The 18,584-nt window shown below is 38.1% G+C and overlaps 1 protein-coding gene across 5 annotated transcripts; it reads left to right on the top strand.

Moving 5' to 3' along the window:
* The first annotated feature begins 6,900 nt into the window (after nucleotides 1–6,900).
* On the top strand, nucleotides 6,901–18,373 carry LOC103966663 (regulator of nonsense transcripts UPF2). Of its 5 annotated transcripts, none has more exons than XM_009379860.3 (18): nucleotides 6,901–7,051; nucleotides 7,784–7,874; nucleotides 8,399–8,486; nucleotides 9,375–9,577; nucleotides 10,435–10,779; nucleotides 10,963–11,067; nucleotides 11,172–11,299; nucleotides 12,118–12,294; nucleotides 12,450–12,531; nucleotides 12,825–13,103; nucleotides 13,255–13,452; nucleotides 13,568–13,669; nucleotides 14,318–14,569; nucleotides 14,666–14,884; nucleotides 15,609–15,779; nucleotides 16,217–16,402; nucleotides 16,630–17,085; nucleotides 17,336–18,373. In XM_009379860.3, exons 2-18 carry the CDS (start codon nucleotides 7,812–7,814, stop codon nucleotides 17,840–17,842), a joined length of 3,561 nt encoding a protein of 1,186 aa, XP_009378135.2. In that variant the 5' UTR covers nucleotides 6,901–7,051; nucleotides 7,784–7,811; the 3' UTR covers nucleotides 17,843–18,373. The 5 variants fall into 5 exon arrangements, with proteins under 5 accessions (XP_009378135.2, XP_009378137.2, XP_018507754.2 ...); XM_009379862.3 differs by having other exon boundaries at nucleotides 6,919–7,177; XM_018652238.2 differs by having other exon boundaries at nucleotides 6,919–7,229.
* Nucleotides 18,374–18,584: the final 211 nt, after the last annotated feature.

The following is an 18,584-nucleotide window of genomic DNA, read 5'->3' as shown; positions in this document are numbered from 1 at the left end:
TTGATGCATTTTCATTCTGGATTCAGGACAAGGTCACAGGGAGAATCATGTACAAGGGCCCTTGCAGTAATGGACTCTATCCTATTCGTTCACTCTCTACCAGTTTAGCTCTCTGTCCACCTTCTACATCTTCACCTGTTGCTTATCTTGGACAGCTTGTGAGTTCCAATTTGTGGCATACTCGGTTAGGACATCCATCCAATCATATTGTTTCCCTCCTCCTTAAACAAGCCAATATTTCTTGTAATAAGGATGTTGTTTCGACTGTCTGTCAAAGTTGTCTCGAGGGCAAGTTTACAAAGTTACCTTTTCCTTCTACTCATGTCAAGTCTGTCCTACCATTTGAAATTGTTCACAGTGACCTTTGGGGTCCTGCACCATGTAATTCCATTGATGGTTATAAATACTATGTTACTCTCATTGATGAGTGCACTCGTTTTTGTTGGTTATTTCCTCTATACAATAAGTCTGATTTCCATACTGTGTTTGTTAACTTCTGTGCATTTGTATCTACTCAGTTCTCCTCTTCTGTGCACATACTTCAAACTGATGGGGGGGGTGAGTACATTAGCACTAAGCTCCAAGCCTTTATGCACTCTAAAGGCATTGTACATCAGAAATCGTGTCCCTATACACCTGAACAGAATGGGTTAGCCGAGAGGAAACATCGCCATATCATTGAAACTACAGTCACCTTGTTACAATATGCCCATCTTCCTTCTAAATTCTGGACCTTTGCTTGCCAAATAGCCATTTACTTAATTAATCGGATGCCAACTCCAGTCTTACAAAATCAGTCTCCATTTCAAGCATTATATGGTCATCCTCCTGTTATTACTCATCTTAAGGTATTTGGCTGTTCTTGTTATCCCTTGCTTCGACCTTACAACACATCTAAACTTCAAGCTAAGACAACCAAATGTGTTTTTCTGGGGTATGCTTCTCAATATAAGGGATATCTTTGTTATGAAGTTTTAAAAGAGCGTTTTTTTGTTTCCCGTCATGTTGTCTTTGATGAGACTGAATTTCCTTATCTCAGTCTCCTTCAAATGGTCAAACGTTCCAGCTCGTCTCCTATCTCTTTTCAGTCTTCAGTTCTTAACCCAGTCTCTCCTACTCCGAATCTGTTGATGGTGCCTATTCCTCGGGCTCCTCCTTCCATTTCTCCATCTGTGATTCCACACCCCGAGTTTAGTGAATCTGTCTCCAGTCCAGGTATTCCCTTTCCATCCATTACTGCTCCACCAAGTGATTCTTCTCCCCTCCCTGTGGATCCTGAGTTCAGTCCTGCGAGTTTACAAGTGGTGTTACCTATTGCACCCTTGAATATGCATCCTATGCAAACAAGGAGTAAGAGTGGGATAGTCAAACCCAAGGTTTTCCTGAGTAAGTTGGTTGCTTCCAAGCCTTCTGGAGATGTTGATATGGCACTGATTGAACCAGCTACCTATAAGTCTGCTATGAAATCGTCTGTGTGGTTGGCTGCTATGAAGGAAGAGATTGATGCTCTTCATTCTCAAGGTACTTGGTCTCTAGTCTCCCTTCCATCTCAGAAAAACTTAGTAGGGTGTAAATGGATCTTTAAAATCAAGAAGAATTCTGATGGGTCTATTGCACGCCACAAAGCTCGGTTAGTTGCCAAGGGTTTCAGTCAAGAGGAAGGCTTAGATTATGGAGAGACTTTCAGTCCCGTGGTCAAGCCTACTACGGTCAGACTTGTGTTGGCCTTAGCTGCTCAGTTTCATTGGCCTTTAAGGCAACTTGATGTAAAAAATGCCTTTCTGCATGGCATTCTGCAGGAAGAAGTTTACATGGCCCAACCACCTGGTTTTACAGATCCTGTGCATCCTCATTTCGTTTGCAAGTTACATAAATCGCTGTATGGGTTAAAGCAAGCCCCACGGGCCTGGAATGAGAGATTTACATCTTTCCTTCCCTCTCTCGGGTTCCTCACAACATATTCTGATTCCTCTCTATTTGTGAAGTATGTTGGTTCTGAGATTGTGATTTTACTTCTTTATGTGGATGACATCATCTTAACTGGGAATGCTACAGATGCCATACATCATGTTATTCAGTCTCTTACTACTGAATTTGATATCAAGGATTTGGGTCCACTTCATTATTTCTTGGGGATCCAAATCTCTCGAACAGCCACTGGGTTGTTTTTGTCCCAAACCAAGTATATTCATGAACTCTTGCACAAGACAGAAATGAGTGATTGTAAACCGTGTGATACTCCCTGTCTTCCATATAATCGGTTGGTGAAGGATGATGGGTGTCCATTTTCAGAACCAGGTACATACAGAAGCATAGTTGGTGCTTTGCAGTACCTCACTTTTACACGCCCAGACATTGCATTCTCTGTCCATCAAGTGTCCCAGTTTATGCAAAACCCTATGGTCTCTCACTACACTGCTGTCAAACGCATTTTGCGTTATTTAAAAGGCACTTTGTCTTCTGGTCTTACATATGCTGCTGGTGACACTGGTTTAAAGGCTTTCAGTGATGCTGACTGGGCTGGCGATCCCAATGACAGACGATCTACAACCGGGTTAGTTGTTTTCCTGGGCTCCAATCCCATATCCTGGTCTTCTAAGAAACAACAAACGGTGTCTCGATCGTCCACTGAAGCGGAATATCGCGCCATGTCCTCCACTGCTGCTGAACTTGATTGGATTCAACAACTTCTTACATTCCTGCACATTCAGATGTCTTGTGTTCCTGTTCTTTTCTGTGATAATTTGTCTGCAATTGCTCTGTCATTTAATCCGGTTCAACATCAAAAGACCAAGCATATTGAAGTTGATGTTCATTTTGTTCGTGAACGGGTTGCTAAACAGCAGTTGCTTGTGCAGTTTGTCTCTTCTCGTGAACAGTTTGCAGACATCCTTACCAAAGGCCTCAGTGCACCCCTCTTCCGCACTCACTGTCACAACCTCATGCTTGGTGGTCCTCCCAATCCTGAGTTTGAGGGGGGATGATAGAGTTAAATGAACAAATAGGATTGTGACACTTGTAATCAGATTAAGAGAGTTAGTTATAGTTAGCAAGTGTATGCAAGTGTAAGAATGTTCTTGTATAAATACTCACTAAGCAGAATACTGTAACAACTAACAAATATAACAAGAAATATCTTTCTCTCTCACTCTACATTTCTCTCGACTTCTCTCTCTCTCTATAAACCCTAATGATGAACTGCTTCTTGGTTTACAGTACTCTTGTCACCTTCATTCAACCATTGGACTCTGCTTTTAAGCTTCCAATACCCTTTTTCCTCCTTAAACACATGTTTTTGATACTCTTCAAGCAGCAATCTTTTCAAATCATCAATTCTCCTCTTCGAGTTTGGCACGCTCTTTTTCCTCAATTCTCCTCTTCGAACTGGTTTGCTCGCTATCCTTCTCCATTATAGTGCCATTTCGTACTCACCACACCCTTACATCTTTGTTCCTCTCCCCATCTCGGATCAAATATAAACCGCTTCTTCCACTTTGCCACAATTGGCTCGTTTTCAACGCCAGTAAGGCATGGTCCGAGGCTCCGAGCCCTCTAACACGCTCAAAACAAGCTTTCGGATATAATTGCACCCAGCCCTCCGATGCCAAAGCTCTATCCAATCTCTCCTGAAAGCCGCCCTCGCTTCTATTACGCCATGTATATGGGCAGCAAATAAACCCTAAATCCAAGAGCTTGTTGTCAGTCACAAAATTCCAAAACGAGGCATACTCCCAGCACTACTGTTCTTGCATTGTCCCGTGTTTTCTCTGATCCATCTAATAAATCATTAAAATCTCCAATCACCAAGCAATAATCGTCACTTGATTATTAAGTACGCCCCTGCAATGTTCGCCAATGTTGCTCCCTAGTTTTATAATCTGTACTAGCATGCATAGCAAATAATCTCCACCTCTCTTTAGTTGACTCATCCCTCCACCACAACTAAAATAAAGAAATTAGCATATTTAATTAACCAAAACAACCTGCTCCATTTCCTTCCAAAATACACACAAACCCACCACCAACACCCCTCGGCTCCACTGAGTGTAAAAACTGCCTGCCCAGTCGCCGCTTTAAATACATGTAATTTCTACTATGGTTTTTCGTTTCCAGCAAAATCACCAATTCAGGGGAACGAAGCTACTTTGATCCTCCAAATCGTGAACTGTCCCCGGCCCATCCCCTGACAATTCCAACAGATGATCCTCATGATGGCAGCCACGATGCCTTCCCAAATCAACAAAACTAGAACTGCAGGCTTGAATATCCTTCCTTCCACCCAGCCCTCTGCAGCGTTGGATCAGTCGACCCACCGGAGAAGAATAACCCTATGCCACAAGTGAAGGTAGCGTTGGAAATATTTGGCAATGTCGATGTTACTATTCCTACGTACAATAAATCACATAAAACTAATATTAGTAAATGACAATTTTTATTACCACAATTTATTAAATAAAATAAGATAAAATACTTATCTTTTGTATGGTAGAATAAATGAAAGAAACCACCACACAATAATTTCAATGATATGATTCTATAGGGAGAAGCGGCTTGAAAATTACAAACAGTGCAATAAAACCTTCTAATGCAAAAACAAAATAATAACGGCATAGCATCGCTACAAAAACTAATTTATAGACTAAATTTGTAAACTAAATAATATGTCATCAATATAAATGACCACGTTTATCGTAACACCGTCACAACCAACCCTAACACTAGCCGCACAGTTCTTAATTAGTACACACAAACCCCTCCCTTCGAGATCAACCCTAACCCTAACCTTCTTTCGAGGACAGAGTCTTATGTTTATTTGATCTCTTAAACTTGTGATTAAATATTACAGACATAATTCTATTCTCTGATCTGATGTTTTATGGCACAAAATTACATATAAAATAAGATACGAGTGATAAATTATACACAAATCAACATCCTGAGCAATAACAATTCCGCTAACTTTACTGTGATAATTGTAGTTTTTTTTTTAACTCATCGTATTACTATTACAGCTCTCATACTAAGATAATTTAGGGTGCGATCATTCTCTAATCCGGTACATGCTTGTAACTGGGGTTGCAGGCACTAAGACCTCATCACCATTTTCCTTGACCCTGTAGAGTGGCTCCCCAACTTTAAAATCAGCAAAAGTTCTCGCTTCGTGTTTAGGCGGCGATTTGACAATGAAAACCTTGTCGTGCTTGGTGACATGCAAATGTTTATGTCGTGCCTGTGTCAACGCTGGTGAACATACGACGAGAATCGCTAGCAGCACTGCTAGGACCCTGGAAGATATGTTCATGATGTTTAAGAAATTGTTTTTTAACTTTATTTTCAGAAGGATATTGTCTTGAACTCCTAAATGTGACTTGCAATTGGATGGTTATTAATTTATATAGTTTGTGGTTAGGTCCTAATAACGGTCAACTGGTTTAAATGGAAGGTAAAAATTGTAGTAGTTTGCTAATTTGGTGTTATTTTTCTGCTGGAAGACATAGTTCTTAAAAATGGTGGGTTGCCCTCTAGCCCACGCCTGGAGTTGGTTAATTAGAAGAATCTATCACAGTTAGAAATTGGTTTATTTATTTCCATGGTCACTAGTTAGTGATGAAACCAAATTTGTTTTGAGGCTATATCTAGTATATATCTAGATTCCAAATTTGGGGGATGTATTCAATTAAGAATTTGAGAGATTTTTAATGGATTTATAAATTTATGGATTTTTATGGAGTTTAACTGATTTGTAGAGATTTCATGTAAAATTTTGATTCACTTCCCTCGAAATCTCATGGGGAGAGATAAGATTTGTGGATGCTTAAAATACACTACAAAATCTCTCCAATTCCCTCTAATTCCTCAACTTTTCCAAATTCTTTAAATTCTAATTCTAATTGAATACACCTGAAATGTTATAAACTTCTTTAAAATTCTAATTGAATACATCATGATAGGATCTTAATAAACTATCTTAAAATCTTGATTGAATACACATTGAACCCCTAGATTCATTAAAAGAATTAAAATCCCTCAAAATCTTAATTGAATACACCCCTTTTAGTTAGTAACCTATTTTTAGAAAAGGTGAACACATTGTCCTAACTAACTAGTTTAACCGTGTATGTAACCTCACCTCTCTATTAGAATGGTATCATGTGTTAAAGAATATAACTAATAATTATTAGATTAACCTAAAGATAATGTTAGGAAGACCAACTATTTAGAACAAACTTTGTAAACTATATGACTTGGTTGTTGATGATTAAATTTTACTTAAATGTTGATTAACATGCTTATTTTTAATTGATGTCACATCACATAATTTACAAATACGATCTAAAAAATTAATCTTCCTAACATTATTTTTTAATTAATATTGAACCAATAATTTATGACTCATTCGATAAGTATATGGTTTCACTTTTTACGTTTTGTGCTGAAGTTGTGCAAAAAGTATATGGAGAGAAAGAGTGGGATGGTCCGGATGGAGAAGAGTTGTGGGAGGGAGGGGAAAAACAAACATAAATGAATGATAATAAAGTCTTAAAAGTGAAAATAATTTAAAATAATTTTTGGTTTTCAGTTTTCATCATGTATTCCTTTCCCTTATACATGTTTTCAACACATCTCCTACCATCATTGCTCCGCCAATCAATAAAAACAAAGTAAATAAAATCAAATGGTTATCGAACGAGTCCTTAACTCATGTTTTTGCCCTTAATTGGAAAGAAAAAAAAAAGAATTATTGGACTGAAAAAGGAAGAGAAACCAATGGCCCAAAGACAGCAGTTGAGGTGGGCTATTTAAGTGGGCTACCTTTCTAACAAAAAACCCGTGCTCCGAGTCCGACCCTAGAAACTCACTGATAACAGTTGGTTCTTTCCATTTGGATCATCGTCTCCCCTCGTCGCAACTCAAGCCCCATTGCTCTCTAACCATTGGGCTCGGCCCGCTCTCCCTCTCTCTCCCTCCCTCCCCCTTCCTCCCTCCTCTGAACTCGCTGTGTTCCTTTCTTTCCCTGCAATCCTCATCACGTCGCGGCCTAATCGATCAGGTAACCCAATTCCTCTCCCTCTCCCACACACACAGAGTCGCGCACACAGAGATATACGTGTGTGCATATTGCGGTTTTTTCGCGAGTGAGATCTCGGCAGGGAGTGCAGTCGCCGTAATCGACGTCGTAAGCTTCAGTAATCTTCGTTTGTGAATCAAATTCGTGTTGCTGTGATAGGGTTCGTGCTCATTTGGGTTAGAATTATTGGAATCAAAGCTAAAAGTTCGTTTGAATTTAATTGGAGCTTATATTAGATGATAATGTTTTGCCCTAAATCAAATAGTGAGTTATTATTTGATGATTATTCTTCTTTTGCATGCCAATTGGGTTCTTTTTTGTCAATAGTGGTATATTGTTACTAAGTTTCTAAGAGGACTTTAGAGGAAACACCCCATTTGTTTTGTTTTTTGGGTTTTTTTTTTAAGGGAAAGGGGGCTTGTGTTGTGGGTGCATTTGATCAGTCTAGATAGTGTAATTTCAAGTTGCATAATGAGAAAAGAAGTTAAGTTATTGATTCTTTTGAAGATTCCTTGGTTATTCGATGAAACTCAAGTGAAATTTTGCGTGTATGGGGTTAATATGCTTGGAAGTTTAATATATCAATTTTGTGATGTGACTTTGTTTGATTCTGTTAGTTTTTTTTTTTTTTTTTTTTCAGTTTTACGTCATCTTTTGTTTTTGTGGATTGGGTGTTAATTAAGCCTGCAATGTCTTGTAACTCTTTTTATATAGGTTTCTGTGAGTGGAGACAAGTACGGAGATGGAGCACCATGAGGAGGAAGGCGGTGCTGGCAGTGAACCTCATGGGAAGCAAGATGATGAGGTAAGTCACTGCATCTGGCACTTTTAGAGATCCTTATAACTTCTTGTCTGTATTGCTTTTTTCATTGCTCTTTTTAACATTCCTTCTTTTATTCCTGAGTCGTGGAACATGTAGTCAGATGGAACTTTCTGGGAACTATTTAGTAATTTGAAAAGAAGAAGTTTCTTAGACTCTGGATATAAGTTTGGGACCATTTTACTTACGTTATATTTATTCCTCAGTTGAGCTAAGGCTGGACAATTTTTCAAGTGAAATGATTAACATGCACCCTTTTAAGCCTTTCCCACACCTCTTTTAATCTTGTGCGTTGATTTCGTTTGATTTATTCAATCTGATGGCAAAAAATAAAGAGGGGTGTGTAAGCTAAAAAGGGTGTGTAAAAATCACCTCCCTTTTTTAAAATAATATTGTAGAGGAAAATTTGAAACTTAAATTAATAGTTTGGTTACTTGCGCGCATTCTTGGAAATCGGAATGTCTTTCAGAAGTGATTTTGATAAGGCAGTTATTGGTTCTTTTCTGCAGGAAGCTGCTGCTCGGCTTGAGGAAGTCAAGAAATCTATTGAGGCAAAGATGGCTTTTCGTCAAAGCAATCTGAACCCTGAGCGGCCTGGTAAGACCATAGTGGTATTCTTGTATTGATCATGCCAATGAATGATGAACTAATTATTAAGTACTTAGAATGAGTGAAAATGTATGTGGAAAGAAGGTTCATGTAAGTCTTGCACAGTTGCCATTACTAATGACATAAATTGCTAATAAAGGGATGATGGCTGGCAATTTTTGTAAGGTTGGTCTTTGCTTCTACTAGTTATACTTTGATTTAATCCTAAATAATTGGGCTGACAACATTATCTTTTTTCAAACGACTTGAGGTCCTCCACATAAGTTACCTTTAGCTGCTTTCAATCTGAAGTCATACCCTAAATTAGATGTCTAATAATCTATGAATTACAGGTAATTTTTCGAAACTAGTGTGTTAAGTGTAATATTATAACGCTGATAAACTTTCCTCTACCCTCCTACACTTTGTTGACGCTACCACGTTACATTTTGGGATATTGGGGAGGCTTCTTACTTCATTTGAGGTTATCAGTGTTTTCGTTAAAAAGGCTACTGATCATTAAACCGATGAGGATTGAGGACCATTTAGCCCTTTCAAGTTTTTTTTTCCCTGTTTTGGGTAGGTTTACTTTTGACAGTTACATTTGGATTTAATTGTGATGTATTATGAGTCATGACTCCTGTTTTACATCTTAATGAAGGTTTTTGCTATATAATTGTTGTATATAATAAATATTAAATAAGTTCATTGCGAAGATATTTTGTACTTCAGGGTTATATGTCTTTCTTTTTATTCAGATATTCTTGTTGACATGTTTATTTTATACTTTTTTCAACATAATCACCTGGCTAACCAAAAACACAATATTGATAGCATGGTGGACATGTATGATTGCTGCATGATACTGGAGAATAAACCAATTTATCTGACTTCCAGACACAGGATTTCTGAGGACACTGGATTCTAGCATTAAGCGCAACACAGCAGTTATTAAAAAACTGAAGCAGATAAATGAAGAGCAGCGGGAAGGTTTGATGGATGACTTGAGAGGTGTCAACCTAAGCAAATTTGTCAGTGAAGCTGTTACTGCTATTTGTGATGCCAAGCTTAGATCGTCAGACATACAAGCAGCAGTCCAGGTTAATTTTTTTATTTTAATTAATATTTCAAAAGCATTTATATATATTTTCCTTTTTACTCATTTTACATTTCCTTTGAAGTTTTAGTTAATCAAGTTCTTTGGGTCATCTACCCATGATTTTACATTCAACTTATTAGTCTGGATTTCATCCGGCGAATGACTTAGAAAGTGCTTGGCTAATGCTGTTTGCATAGTGCATTTGCTTAAGAAAACACTACGGTTATTTTCAGATCTTAACATTTCTAGAATGACACGAACTTCTAGTCGTGTAGTGTTGTACTCGCAGGTTCCAAATGCTGATTTTTTCTGATTTTATTTAAGAAAAGACGACAGCACTTGCTGAATGACGAGGTGTATAATTGTCAAATGCTTAGTACTTTTTCTGCTGAAATTGATGCTGATGTTGTCTAGCTTTTGGGTCTTTGGATAAGTGATAAGTTGCCTCACCACTTGTTATTTGTATCGGTTTTCAAGGTTCGTACTTCTCATTCTGTTGTTTCACATGCATCCAGTTAGACGTCTTTGGGTATTTGGTGTTTTCCCTATTTGAATTTGGGAAAAAATTCTGAATATTGCTGTTGCTAGCTAGTTGGATGTTTTTAGCCTAAAAGAGAAAACTAGCAGGGTGTATCACATAGGTCTTTACAGGGAAAAAAGTCGGTAACACTTTTCAGCTAGTACGTAAGTTTGATAGGTTTGGCAGTAATTGAATTTTCATAGAGAAAAAGGAAGTTACTTTTAAACGGGCAGTATGTCGAGTGGGCATGCACACCTGCAAGATTTACCTGTTCATTTTGTATAGCATAAAATACATTTTTGAATGCAATACTTCTAACACGCCTCTATTTTTCAAAGATCTGCTCTCTGCTTCATCAAAGGTACAAAGACTTCTCCCCAACTCTGCTTCAAGGTCTTTTGAAAGTATTTTTTCCAGGAAAGTCTGGGGATGACTTAGAAGCAGACAAGAACTTGAGGGCCATGAAGAAGCGAAGCACTTTGAAACTCCTTGTGGAACTTTTCTTTGTTGGAGTTATAGAAGACGGTGGTGTTTTCGTGAATATCATTAAGGATCTTACCAGCGGAGAACACTTAAAGGATCGGGATACTACTCAGACGAATTTGACTCTTCTTGCTAGTTTTGCTCGTCAGGGAAGAATGTTTCTTGGCCTTCCACTCTCTGGGCCGGAAATTCATGAAGAGGTATGAACTCTCGTGGCTTTGTTCGTTATTTAGTCCATTCCTCGTATTTCAGTGTTGTTCTATTTGCCTTATCTGACTTTCCATTGAAGTTATTTTATAGTATCATATAGGCACAAGAAGTGACTCTCTGTAATTACGTAATTACCATGTATGTCACTTATATTTATCCTGATTTTGGTACAGTTTTTTAAGGGCCTTAATATCACGACAGATCAAAAGAAATTTTTCAGGAAGGCATTTCAAACATATTATGTTGCTGCTGCAGAACTGTTGCAATCCGAGCATGCTGTAAGAGTTTTCTGCCTGATCTAAGATAGCTCTCTCTCTCTCTCTCTCACATAGTGGAATACTGGTTGCAACTTGTAAATAATGAATTTTCTTGATACTTTCAGTCACTTCGCCAAATGGAGCATGAAAATGCTAAAATCCTTAATGCTAAAGGAGAGCTCAGTGATGAAAGTGTCTCATCATATGAGAAGCTGCGGAAATCATATGAACATTTGTACCGCAATATCTCATCGTAAGTTGCTGTACTATTTCACTGCAATTATTTGTCTGTATCTGTTATCATGCTAGTGACCTGGTCTGGCAATGTTGTGGTCTGAGTCTTCTTTCACTTTCTAGTCTTCTATGTGACATTGGATCCAGGATCAATCTTTCAAACCTTGCACACCTTAATTGTTCCAATTACTCTATTGAACATGTAATGATCATTGTCATCCCCAATTTTTATGGATTGTCATTTAGCAAAAACCCTGCATTGTTCTCCAACATAAATAATGCAATAACATAGGATGAAATGAACCAGATGTTACCCAATTCTTAATGAACTAGCTTGGCATACTAGTCTTGTGGTTCTGACATGGGAATTTTATAATCCCTCCTGAATTTTAGATAGTGGTATATGTCATGAAATCTTAGCATGGCCTGAAGATTCTAGCTGGAGATTGCAAGTATGAGGAAGATGATGTAACTTTACTTTCACCTATTGGATAAGTAATTAAATTTGTTAAACCACTCTAAAGTAAGCATTGGCTAGGTGCATAATACTTGATAATCCCTTATATGTAACAAAAGAAAAGAAAAGAAAAAATCAGAGAAGTAGTAGGAGCAAACTGTGACCTGAGAGAATGCCTAGGAAATTTAACAGCAGAATGGGGACTATACCCATAGATGCAAATGAAAGCATCTCATTTCAACATCTCTACTGTGGTGCCAGATGCTCCTGCTTTCTTTAATTTGAAGTCACACTAGCCACTAGTTTACATAAACTCTTTTTTGATTATTTTTCTTTATTAGTTTCTGGATAACTTATGTTAGAAACTGTTTTTCTCACAGTTTAGCAGAAGCACTTGATATGCAGCCCCCAGTAATGCCAGACGATGGTCACACAACAAGGGTCACTAGTGGGGAGGATGCTTCATCTGCTGCTGCTGGAAAGGATTCTTCAGCACTTGAAGCCATATGGGATGATGAAGATACAAGGGCTTTCTACGAATGCTTACCAGATCTTAGGTTTGTTTCAGTCCAATGATATTTTTCTGTCACTTGTCAAATGGGGAAAGAATAAGTCTTATATATTTCATATGTGTCAGTCTTTATAATTCTCTTAGATGGTGTTTCTTATACAGCAGAGATTGACCTGAAATGTATCTTTTTGTTATTTCCAGAGCATTTGTTCCGGCAGTATTACTGGGAGAAGCAGAGTCTAAAAGCAGTGATCAATCTGCAAAGACCCAGGAACAATCAACTGTAAGGAATAAAATCTCAGCATTTACCATCATTTATCATCAGTTATTGCTATTCTGTAATCCAATTGGTTCTGTATTCACTAATCTCGGTCTTCGCTAGATCATTTTTCTGTGATCTTTCTCCTCATTTATCTTCTGTTTTCACTTGAGTTTCATAACATTGTGTTGCTTAATTTGTGGACTATATAAGTACTTTGCCTTCTTTGGAAGAATAAGGTTCCCGATTACTCTAGCAAAAGTTTATACTTGTAGTTATATACTCAGATGAACATTTTTTAAATTTTCTTTATTAAGGAACCCACGCTTGAATCAGACCAAAGTCAACAAACTACAGAAGATACTGGAGAGTCTTCTGCAGATGTTGGTGCTTTACAAGAGGGCAAAACCACAGAGAAAGGAAAGGACATGGAAGAAAAAGAAAAAGACAAGATCAAAGATCCAGACAAAGAGAAAGGTGATAGAAAAGGAGAGCATGAGAAAGAGAAGCTCAAAAGTATTGAAGGGACAAATTTGGATGCTTTACTGCAGAGGCTTCCTGGTTGCGTGAGCCGTGATCTTATTGATCAGTTGACTGTAATTTACCTCCGTCTGAGCTTTAGTACTGTCCTTTCCCACCCCCACCCCACCCCCACTCCCACTCCTTTCTCTCTCTCACACACACAATACACACACATTTGGCTATCTAACCTTATGATTGACGTTGAAATTTATTATATATATTCAGGTAGAGTTTTGTTATTTAAATTCAAAAGCAAATCGGAAAAAGCTTGTGAGGGCAGTATTTAATGTCCCTAGAACCTCATTGGAGCTACTAGCTTACTATTCACGTTTGGTTGCCACACTCTCAACTTGTATGAAGGACGTCTCATCCATGCTCCTAGCGATGTTGGAAGAAGAGTTCAACTTCTTAATTAATAAAAAGGTTGGGTTTTACAAGTCATTTATTTTGTCGAATAGGAGTTCTTTAACAAAGTTCACTTGTGTCGCTTTCATTTGAGAAGTTCATGATTTTCATATATAATTTTAATTTTATGCAGGATCAAATGAACATTGAAACAAAGATTAGGAACATTAGATTTATTGGAGAACTCTGCAAGTTTAAGATTGCACCAGCTGGTCTTGTCTTTAGTTGTTTGAAGGTAATATGCACATAACAGAATTGATGCATAGGTTTCTGGTACAGTTGTGCATTATTGATAAGGAAAATGCTAGGGAGACCACATTTTGTATGTGTACCACCTCTAATAGAGTTGGGACCTACTTGTATTGGTATGGCCCTTCCTCTATTAGAGAGAGAGTTTACTTGTAGTTTTCAAAATATGGTTTATCTAGCATTGCCCGATTGATAATATCTTCAGTACCTTGTATAGCAGCCATAATATATCTCTCAGAAAGGTCTTTGAGTGCACTCATGCTTGGAGAAGGGTTCTTCTTACTTTTCCTTTCTTTTAGCTCTATCATACTTCTTTGTAGGAGTTGCTGAAAATATTATTAGATTTTTTGCCTACAGATTTCAATGTGTGTTTTGTAAACTTGTATCAAATTTTTTTGCCCCTTTTGGTTGCAGGAGAATCCATGAAATGCACTGTCTTTGCAGTCAACCTTTTTCGCTCTCATTTTATTTTACTTGTCTATTAACTGCAACATCTGTGTGGTAATCATAATTTAGAAGATGGGTTGAAGACTTGAAGCACAGTCAGTGCTATCAGTGAGATTTAAGTTTAATATCATAGTGGCATTTAGTTTGTGAGCTGTTTACTTAGCAGTTGATGTTACTTTGGTGCCAGGCTTGTTTGGATGATTTCAGTCATCATAACATTGATGTTGCTTGCAATCTTCTTGAGACTTGTGGGCGCTTTCTGTATCGATCTCCTGAAACTACTGTGAGGATGGCGAACATGTTGGAAATATTAATGCGCTTAAAGAATGTAAAAAATTTAGACCCTCGGCACAGCACCCTTGTTGAAAATGCCTACTACCTATGCAAACCACCTGAGAGATCTGCACGGGTCACTAAAGTCCGTCCTCCATTGCATCAGGTGTAAATCATTTTATTGGTTCAACTCTTCTTCATAATTTATTTTGGTAATATCCGAAGTCTGAATTAACCTTTCATTCATTTATTTCTTTTGCAGTATATAAGAAAGTTGCTCTTCTCAGATCTTGACAAGTCTACCATAGAGCATGTGCTCAGGCAACTGCGTAAACTACCATGGGGTGAATGTGAGCCGTATCTTTTAAAATGCTTTCTGAAGGTTCACAAGGGGAAGTATGGTCAGATCCACTTGATTGCTTCTCTCACCGCTGGTTTGAGCCGCTATCATGATGAATTTGCTGTATCTGTTGTTGACGAGGTGATCTCTTTCATTCCAAAAATCTTTTTGTAGCATTTTAGTTTCCATGTTAAATATGACTGGCCCTTTGCTGTGCAGTAGTATCTCTTTTAGATTTGTCTAACTCCAGATGCACAAAGTGTGGGGTAATTTAGGGGAAGGGGAAGGCTATCGTCTCTTGCTATTAACTAGAATACAGAAGAAAAACATGTGCTAATTGTTCATTCATTTAACATCAAGGACATTTTAACTTACTCGTTTGCTTATTTTCTGTATTTATTGAGAGGTAAGCTGCCCGCTGTGACAAATTTAATGTAGCAATAAATTATATGCTGCAACAGACTTGGTAGGTTTTAATTCTGAAGTCACTAACGCCTTGAGGCTCAATATACTTTCTTATGATTTGCCTGTCTCCTACTTTAGTCAAACAGTAGTCTTGGTGCTAGTACAAAAATCATTCTAGGTAGTCTTGGTGCTAGTACAATAATCATTCTAGGGAAAGGATAAAGGAAAGATGAGGGAGGGGACAGGTCATTTTTAGCAGTCTTAACAGTTTGCCTCCAATTTATGGTTATAATTGTTTTTCAACTTAAAAAATATATTTGGAACCAGTAGGGGAAAAGGGAGAAATTAAATATACATTGACATCTCTGAGATATGAACTGTGCATATGTGTGCAAGTTCGGACATTTCTGATTCTGTCTGACCCACTGGAGATTTTTCAAAGTTATATCTTCACTTTCAGGTTCTAGAGGAGATACGGGTTGGCCTAGAATTAAATGAGTATGGGATGCAGCAAAGACGGATTGCCCATATGCGATTCTTAGGAGAGCTATACAACTATGAGCATGTAGATTCTTCTGTTATTTTTGAGACTCTGTATTTGACTCTTGCCTTTGGCCACGGCACACCAGAGGTATGTAATTTTCCGTGCATTTCCATACATCACCATATAGTACTTGAGGACTATTGCCATAGTCAGTGCTAGTCACACTTATCTCGGTAACAATATACTAAATTAGGTGTCTTAAATGCATATTTAGAATATATAGTACTATTGGACATCTTTCCAATCTTAATATTTTTTATGTTTAGGAAACTTTGGGGAGTAAAATTGAAATCTCCAAGAATGTATACTCCACAATTGATTGTCACCCAAGTTTACTCACGATTCTAGTGTTTATGTTTTTTTTTTAAGACTTACTTGTCTGTGTCTCTTATTTTTATAAGAAAGCAAAAAGATATGGATGATTTAATCATTTCCATTTTTTTTAATTATGAATCAGAAGTTACTTAAATTGTGTACATGATGATCTTCTTACATTGGCCATACTTTCTTTTCTGTCTCACCAGCAAGATGTACTGGATCCACCAGAAGATTGTTTCCGCATGAGGATGGTCATTACTCTTCTTGAAACCTGTGGTCACTACTTTGATCGAGGCTCTTCCAAGAGGAAACTTGATCGATTCTTGATGCACTTTCAGAGATATATTCTAAGTAAAGGTGTACTACCGCTTGATGTTGAATTTGACTTACAGGTCAGTCATGCTGCTCATATATTGTATTCTGTACCCCACCCTACATATTTTTCTGTTTTTCTTGCTAATGAAAAACTAGAATCATATATAAATTCTGAAGTAAACTGACCTTTATCTATTTTTCTTCTCTTAACTACTACTGTACCTTTATGTGAAATACGCTATTCCAATGATCTATCTTATCTATAATTCTACATGGGAAAGCTTATGTAGTAAAGCACTTGCAGGACTTGTTTGCCGATCTACGCCCCAACATGACTCGATACTCTTCCATTGAAGAAGTTAATGCAGCTCTTGTAGAACTTGAGGAGCGTGATCGTACTGTCCCCATTGACAAGAACAATAACGAGAAGCACTCCGACACTGAAAAACCTTCAAGGAGGAACACCTCCAACAAAATGTCAGTGAATGGAACCGAGGAAAATGGTGTTGATCATGGAGACCTTGGAGATAGTGAGAGTGATTCAGGAAGTGGCACCATTAATCGAGATAGACATGATGAAGAAGGACTGGGTGAAGAGAATCATGATGGTGGATCTGACAGTAATGAGGATGATGATGATGATGGTGGTGGTGGACCGGTATCCGATGAGGACGATGAAGTCCATGTCAGACAGAAGGTTGCAGAAGTGGACCCTCAAGAAGCAGAAAAGTTTGAGCTGGATCTCAAAGCTGTTATGCAGGTAAGATCATATTACTGTTGTATGTGCTCTTGCTGTTGCATGATTTGCACAACAGATTCATTTATTATGGTATCGCATATATTTGTTAGCACATTCTGAACGAATGCAATCACGGTCACTAAAAAATTGAAAATTGTGCGGTCCTAATGTCCGTGGTCTGGAAATGATTTTGTACATGATGTATTGATGCTGAAGGGTGTGATATTATTTAAGTGCAGTTTTTAACCCATTAAACAATTTCTGAATGCAGGAAAGCATGGAGCAACGTAGGCTAGAGCTGAGAAGCCGACCAACATTAAACATGACGATACCGATGAATGTGTTTGAGGGGTCCACCAAGGACCATCATGGAAGAGGGGTTGGAGGGGAAAGTGGAGATGAGGCGTTGGATGAAGAGTCTGGAGGAAGCAAGGAGGTGCAGGTGAAAGTTCTTGTCAAGCGTGGTAACAAGCAACAAACAAAGCAGATGTACATCCCACGGGATTGCTCACTTATCCAGAGTACGAAACAGAAAGAAGCAGCAGAGCTTGAAGAGAAACAAGACATCAAGAGGTTGGTTTTGGAATACAATGACAGAGAAGAAGAGGAGCTTAATGGATTGGGGAACCAAACTCTGAACTATATGCAGAGTGGCGGCAATAGACTTGCCAGTCGTGGCAGCACTTGGGAAGGAACTAGCAGTAGAGGTGGTGGAGCACGTCATAGATATCACGGTAGTTATTCCGGTAGCGGAGTTCACTACAGCAGGAAAAAGTAAAAAGTGTGATTTTGCAACGATGGAACGCCAGAAACTCTCTTCGGATTTCCCTCATTTTGCAGATGCGGTTCATTCTGCGCAAACTCGTGCTTTTCCAACAATAATCGCAACTGACGTTCCTATCTGACAGAGAAGCCATGCCTTTTTGGGACACTCAACTCGGACCATCCCTCCTTACTGCAAGGGTTATATGTTTTGTGGTCGTGTTAGAAGATAGTTGCAGGTGTGAAGAAATAACCAATAGAAGGAAATCGGGATAGCTAACCAGGAACCGAGACAGCAGTGCACAAGAAAGGTGCTCGTGTGGTACTGAGTCACTGTTCTGCGAACACGGGTTGTTCTGTCGTTAGTTAGATCGATCTTACATTTAGTTTAGAACCTGAAGTATGGGTCTCCCTGCGTGTAAATTTGTCGATATGAAGTAAAAGATCTGATGCAAACTTGCTTGGGCTTTTTTGTGTACCTTGTATGTGCCCATGTGGATTAAGAACTGCCTAGACAGAAATGATTAAATGGAATTTTACCCGGATATGTCATTCTAATTTTTGTTTTTAATATTCGAACGATGTTCTATTTTAAACTACTCTAAACTTCTAGTACTACCATCATTGATACGTTAATGGTGATTAAAGTTGGTCTTATACTCATATTTCACTAGCACTATAATTCTGGTCTCTCTTCACTTGCAATTGAGTTTTAAGTTTAGTTCATTTAGATGACGAGTTTGATGTTAGATTATTTG

Source organism: the organism of the source record quoted next, unplaced genomic scaffold (genome assembly GCF_019419815.1).
Source record: "Pyrus x bretschneideri cultivar Hongxiangsu unplaced genomic scaffold, Pyrus_bretschneideri_v1 Contig32, whole genome shotgun sequence".
Lineage (NCBI taxonomy): Eukaryota > Viridiplantae > Streptophyta > Magnoliopsida > Rosales > Rosaceae > Pyrus > Pyrus x bretschneideri.
The sequence above is the reverse complement of the archived record's forward strand: the minus strand, read 5'-3'. Positions and strand labels throughout refer to the sequence as shown.

What these genes read in the sequence shown, in the direction of transcription:
- LOC103966663 (XM_009379860.3), top strand. Translation starts at nt 7,812, where the DNA reads ATGGAGCACCATGAGGAGGAAGGCGGTGCTGGCAGTGAACCTCATGGG. An exon ending in TTGTCTTTAGTTGTTTGAAG is followed by an intron (nt 13,670 to 14,317) that starts GTAATATGCACA and finishes CTTTGGTGCCAG; the next exon opens with GCTTGTTTGGATGATTTCAG. An exon ending in TCCGTCCTCCATTGCATCAG is followed by an intron (nt 14,570 to 14,665) that starts GTGTAAATCATT and finishes TTTCTTTTGCAG; the next exon opens with TATATAAGAAAGTTGCTCTT.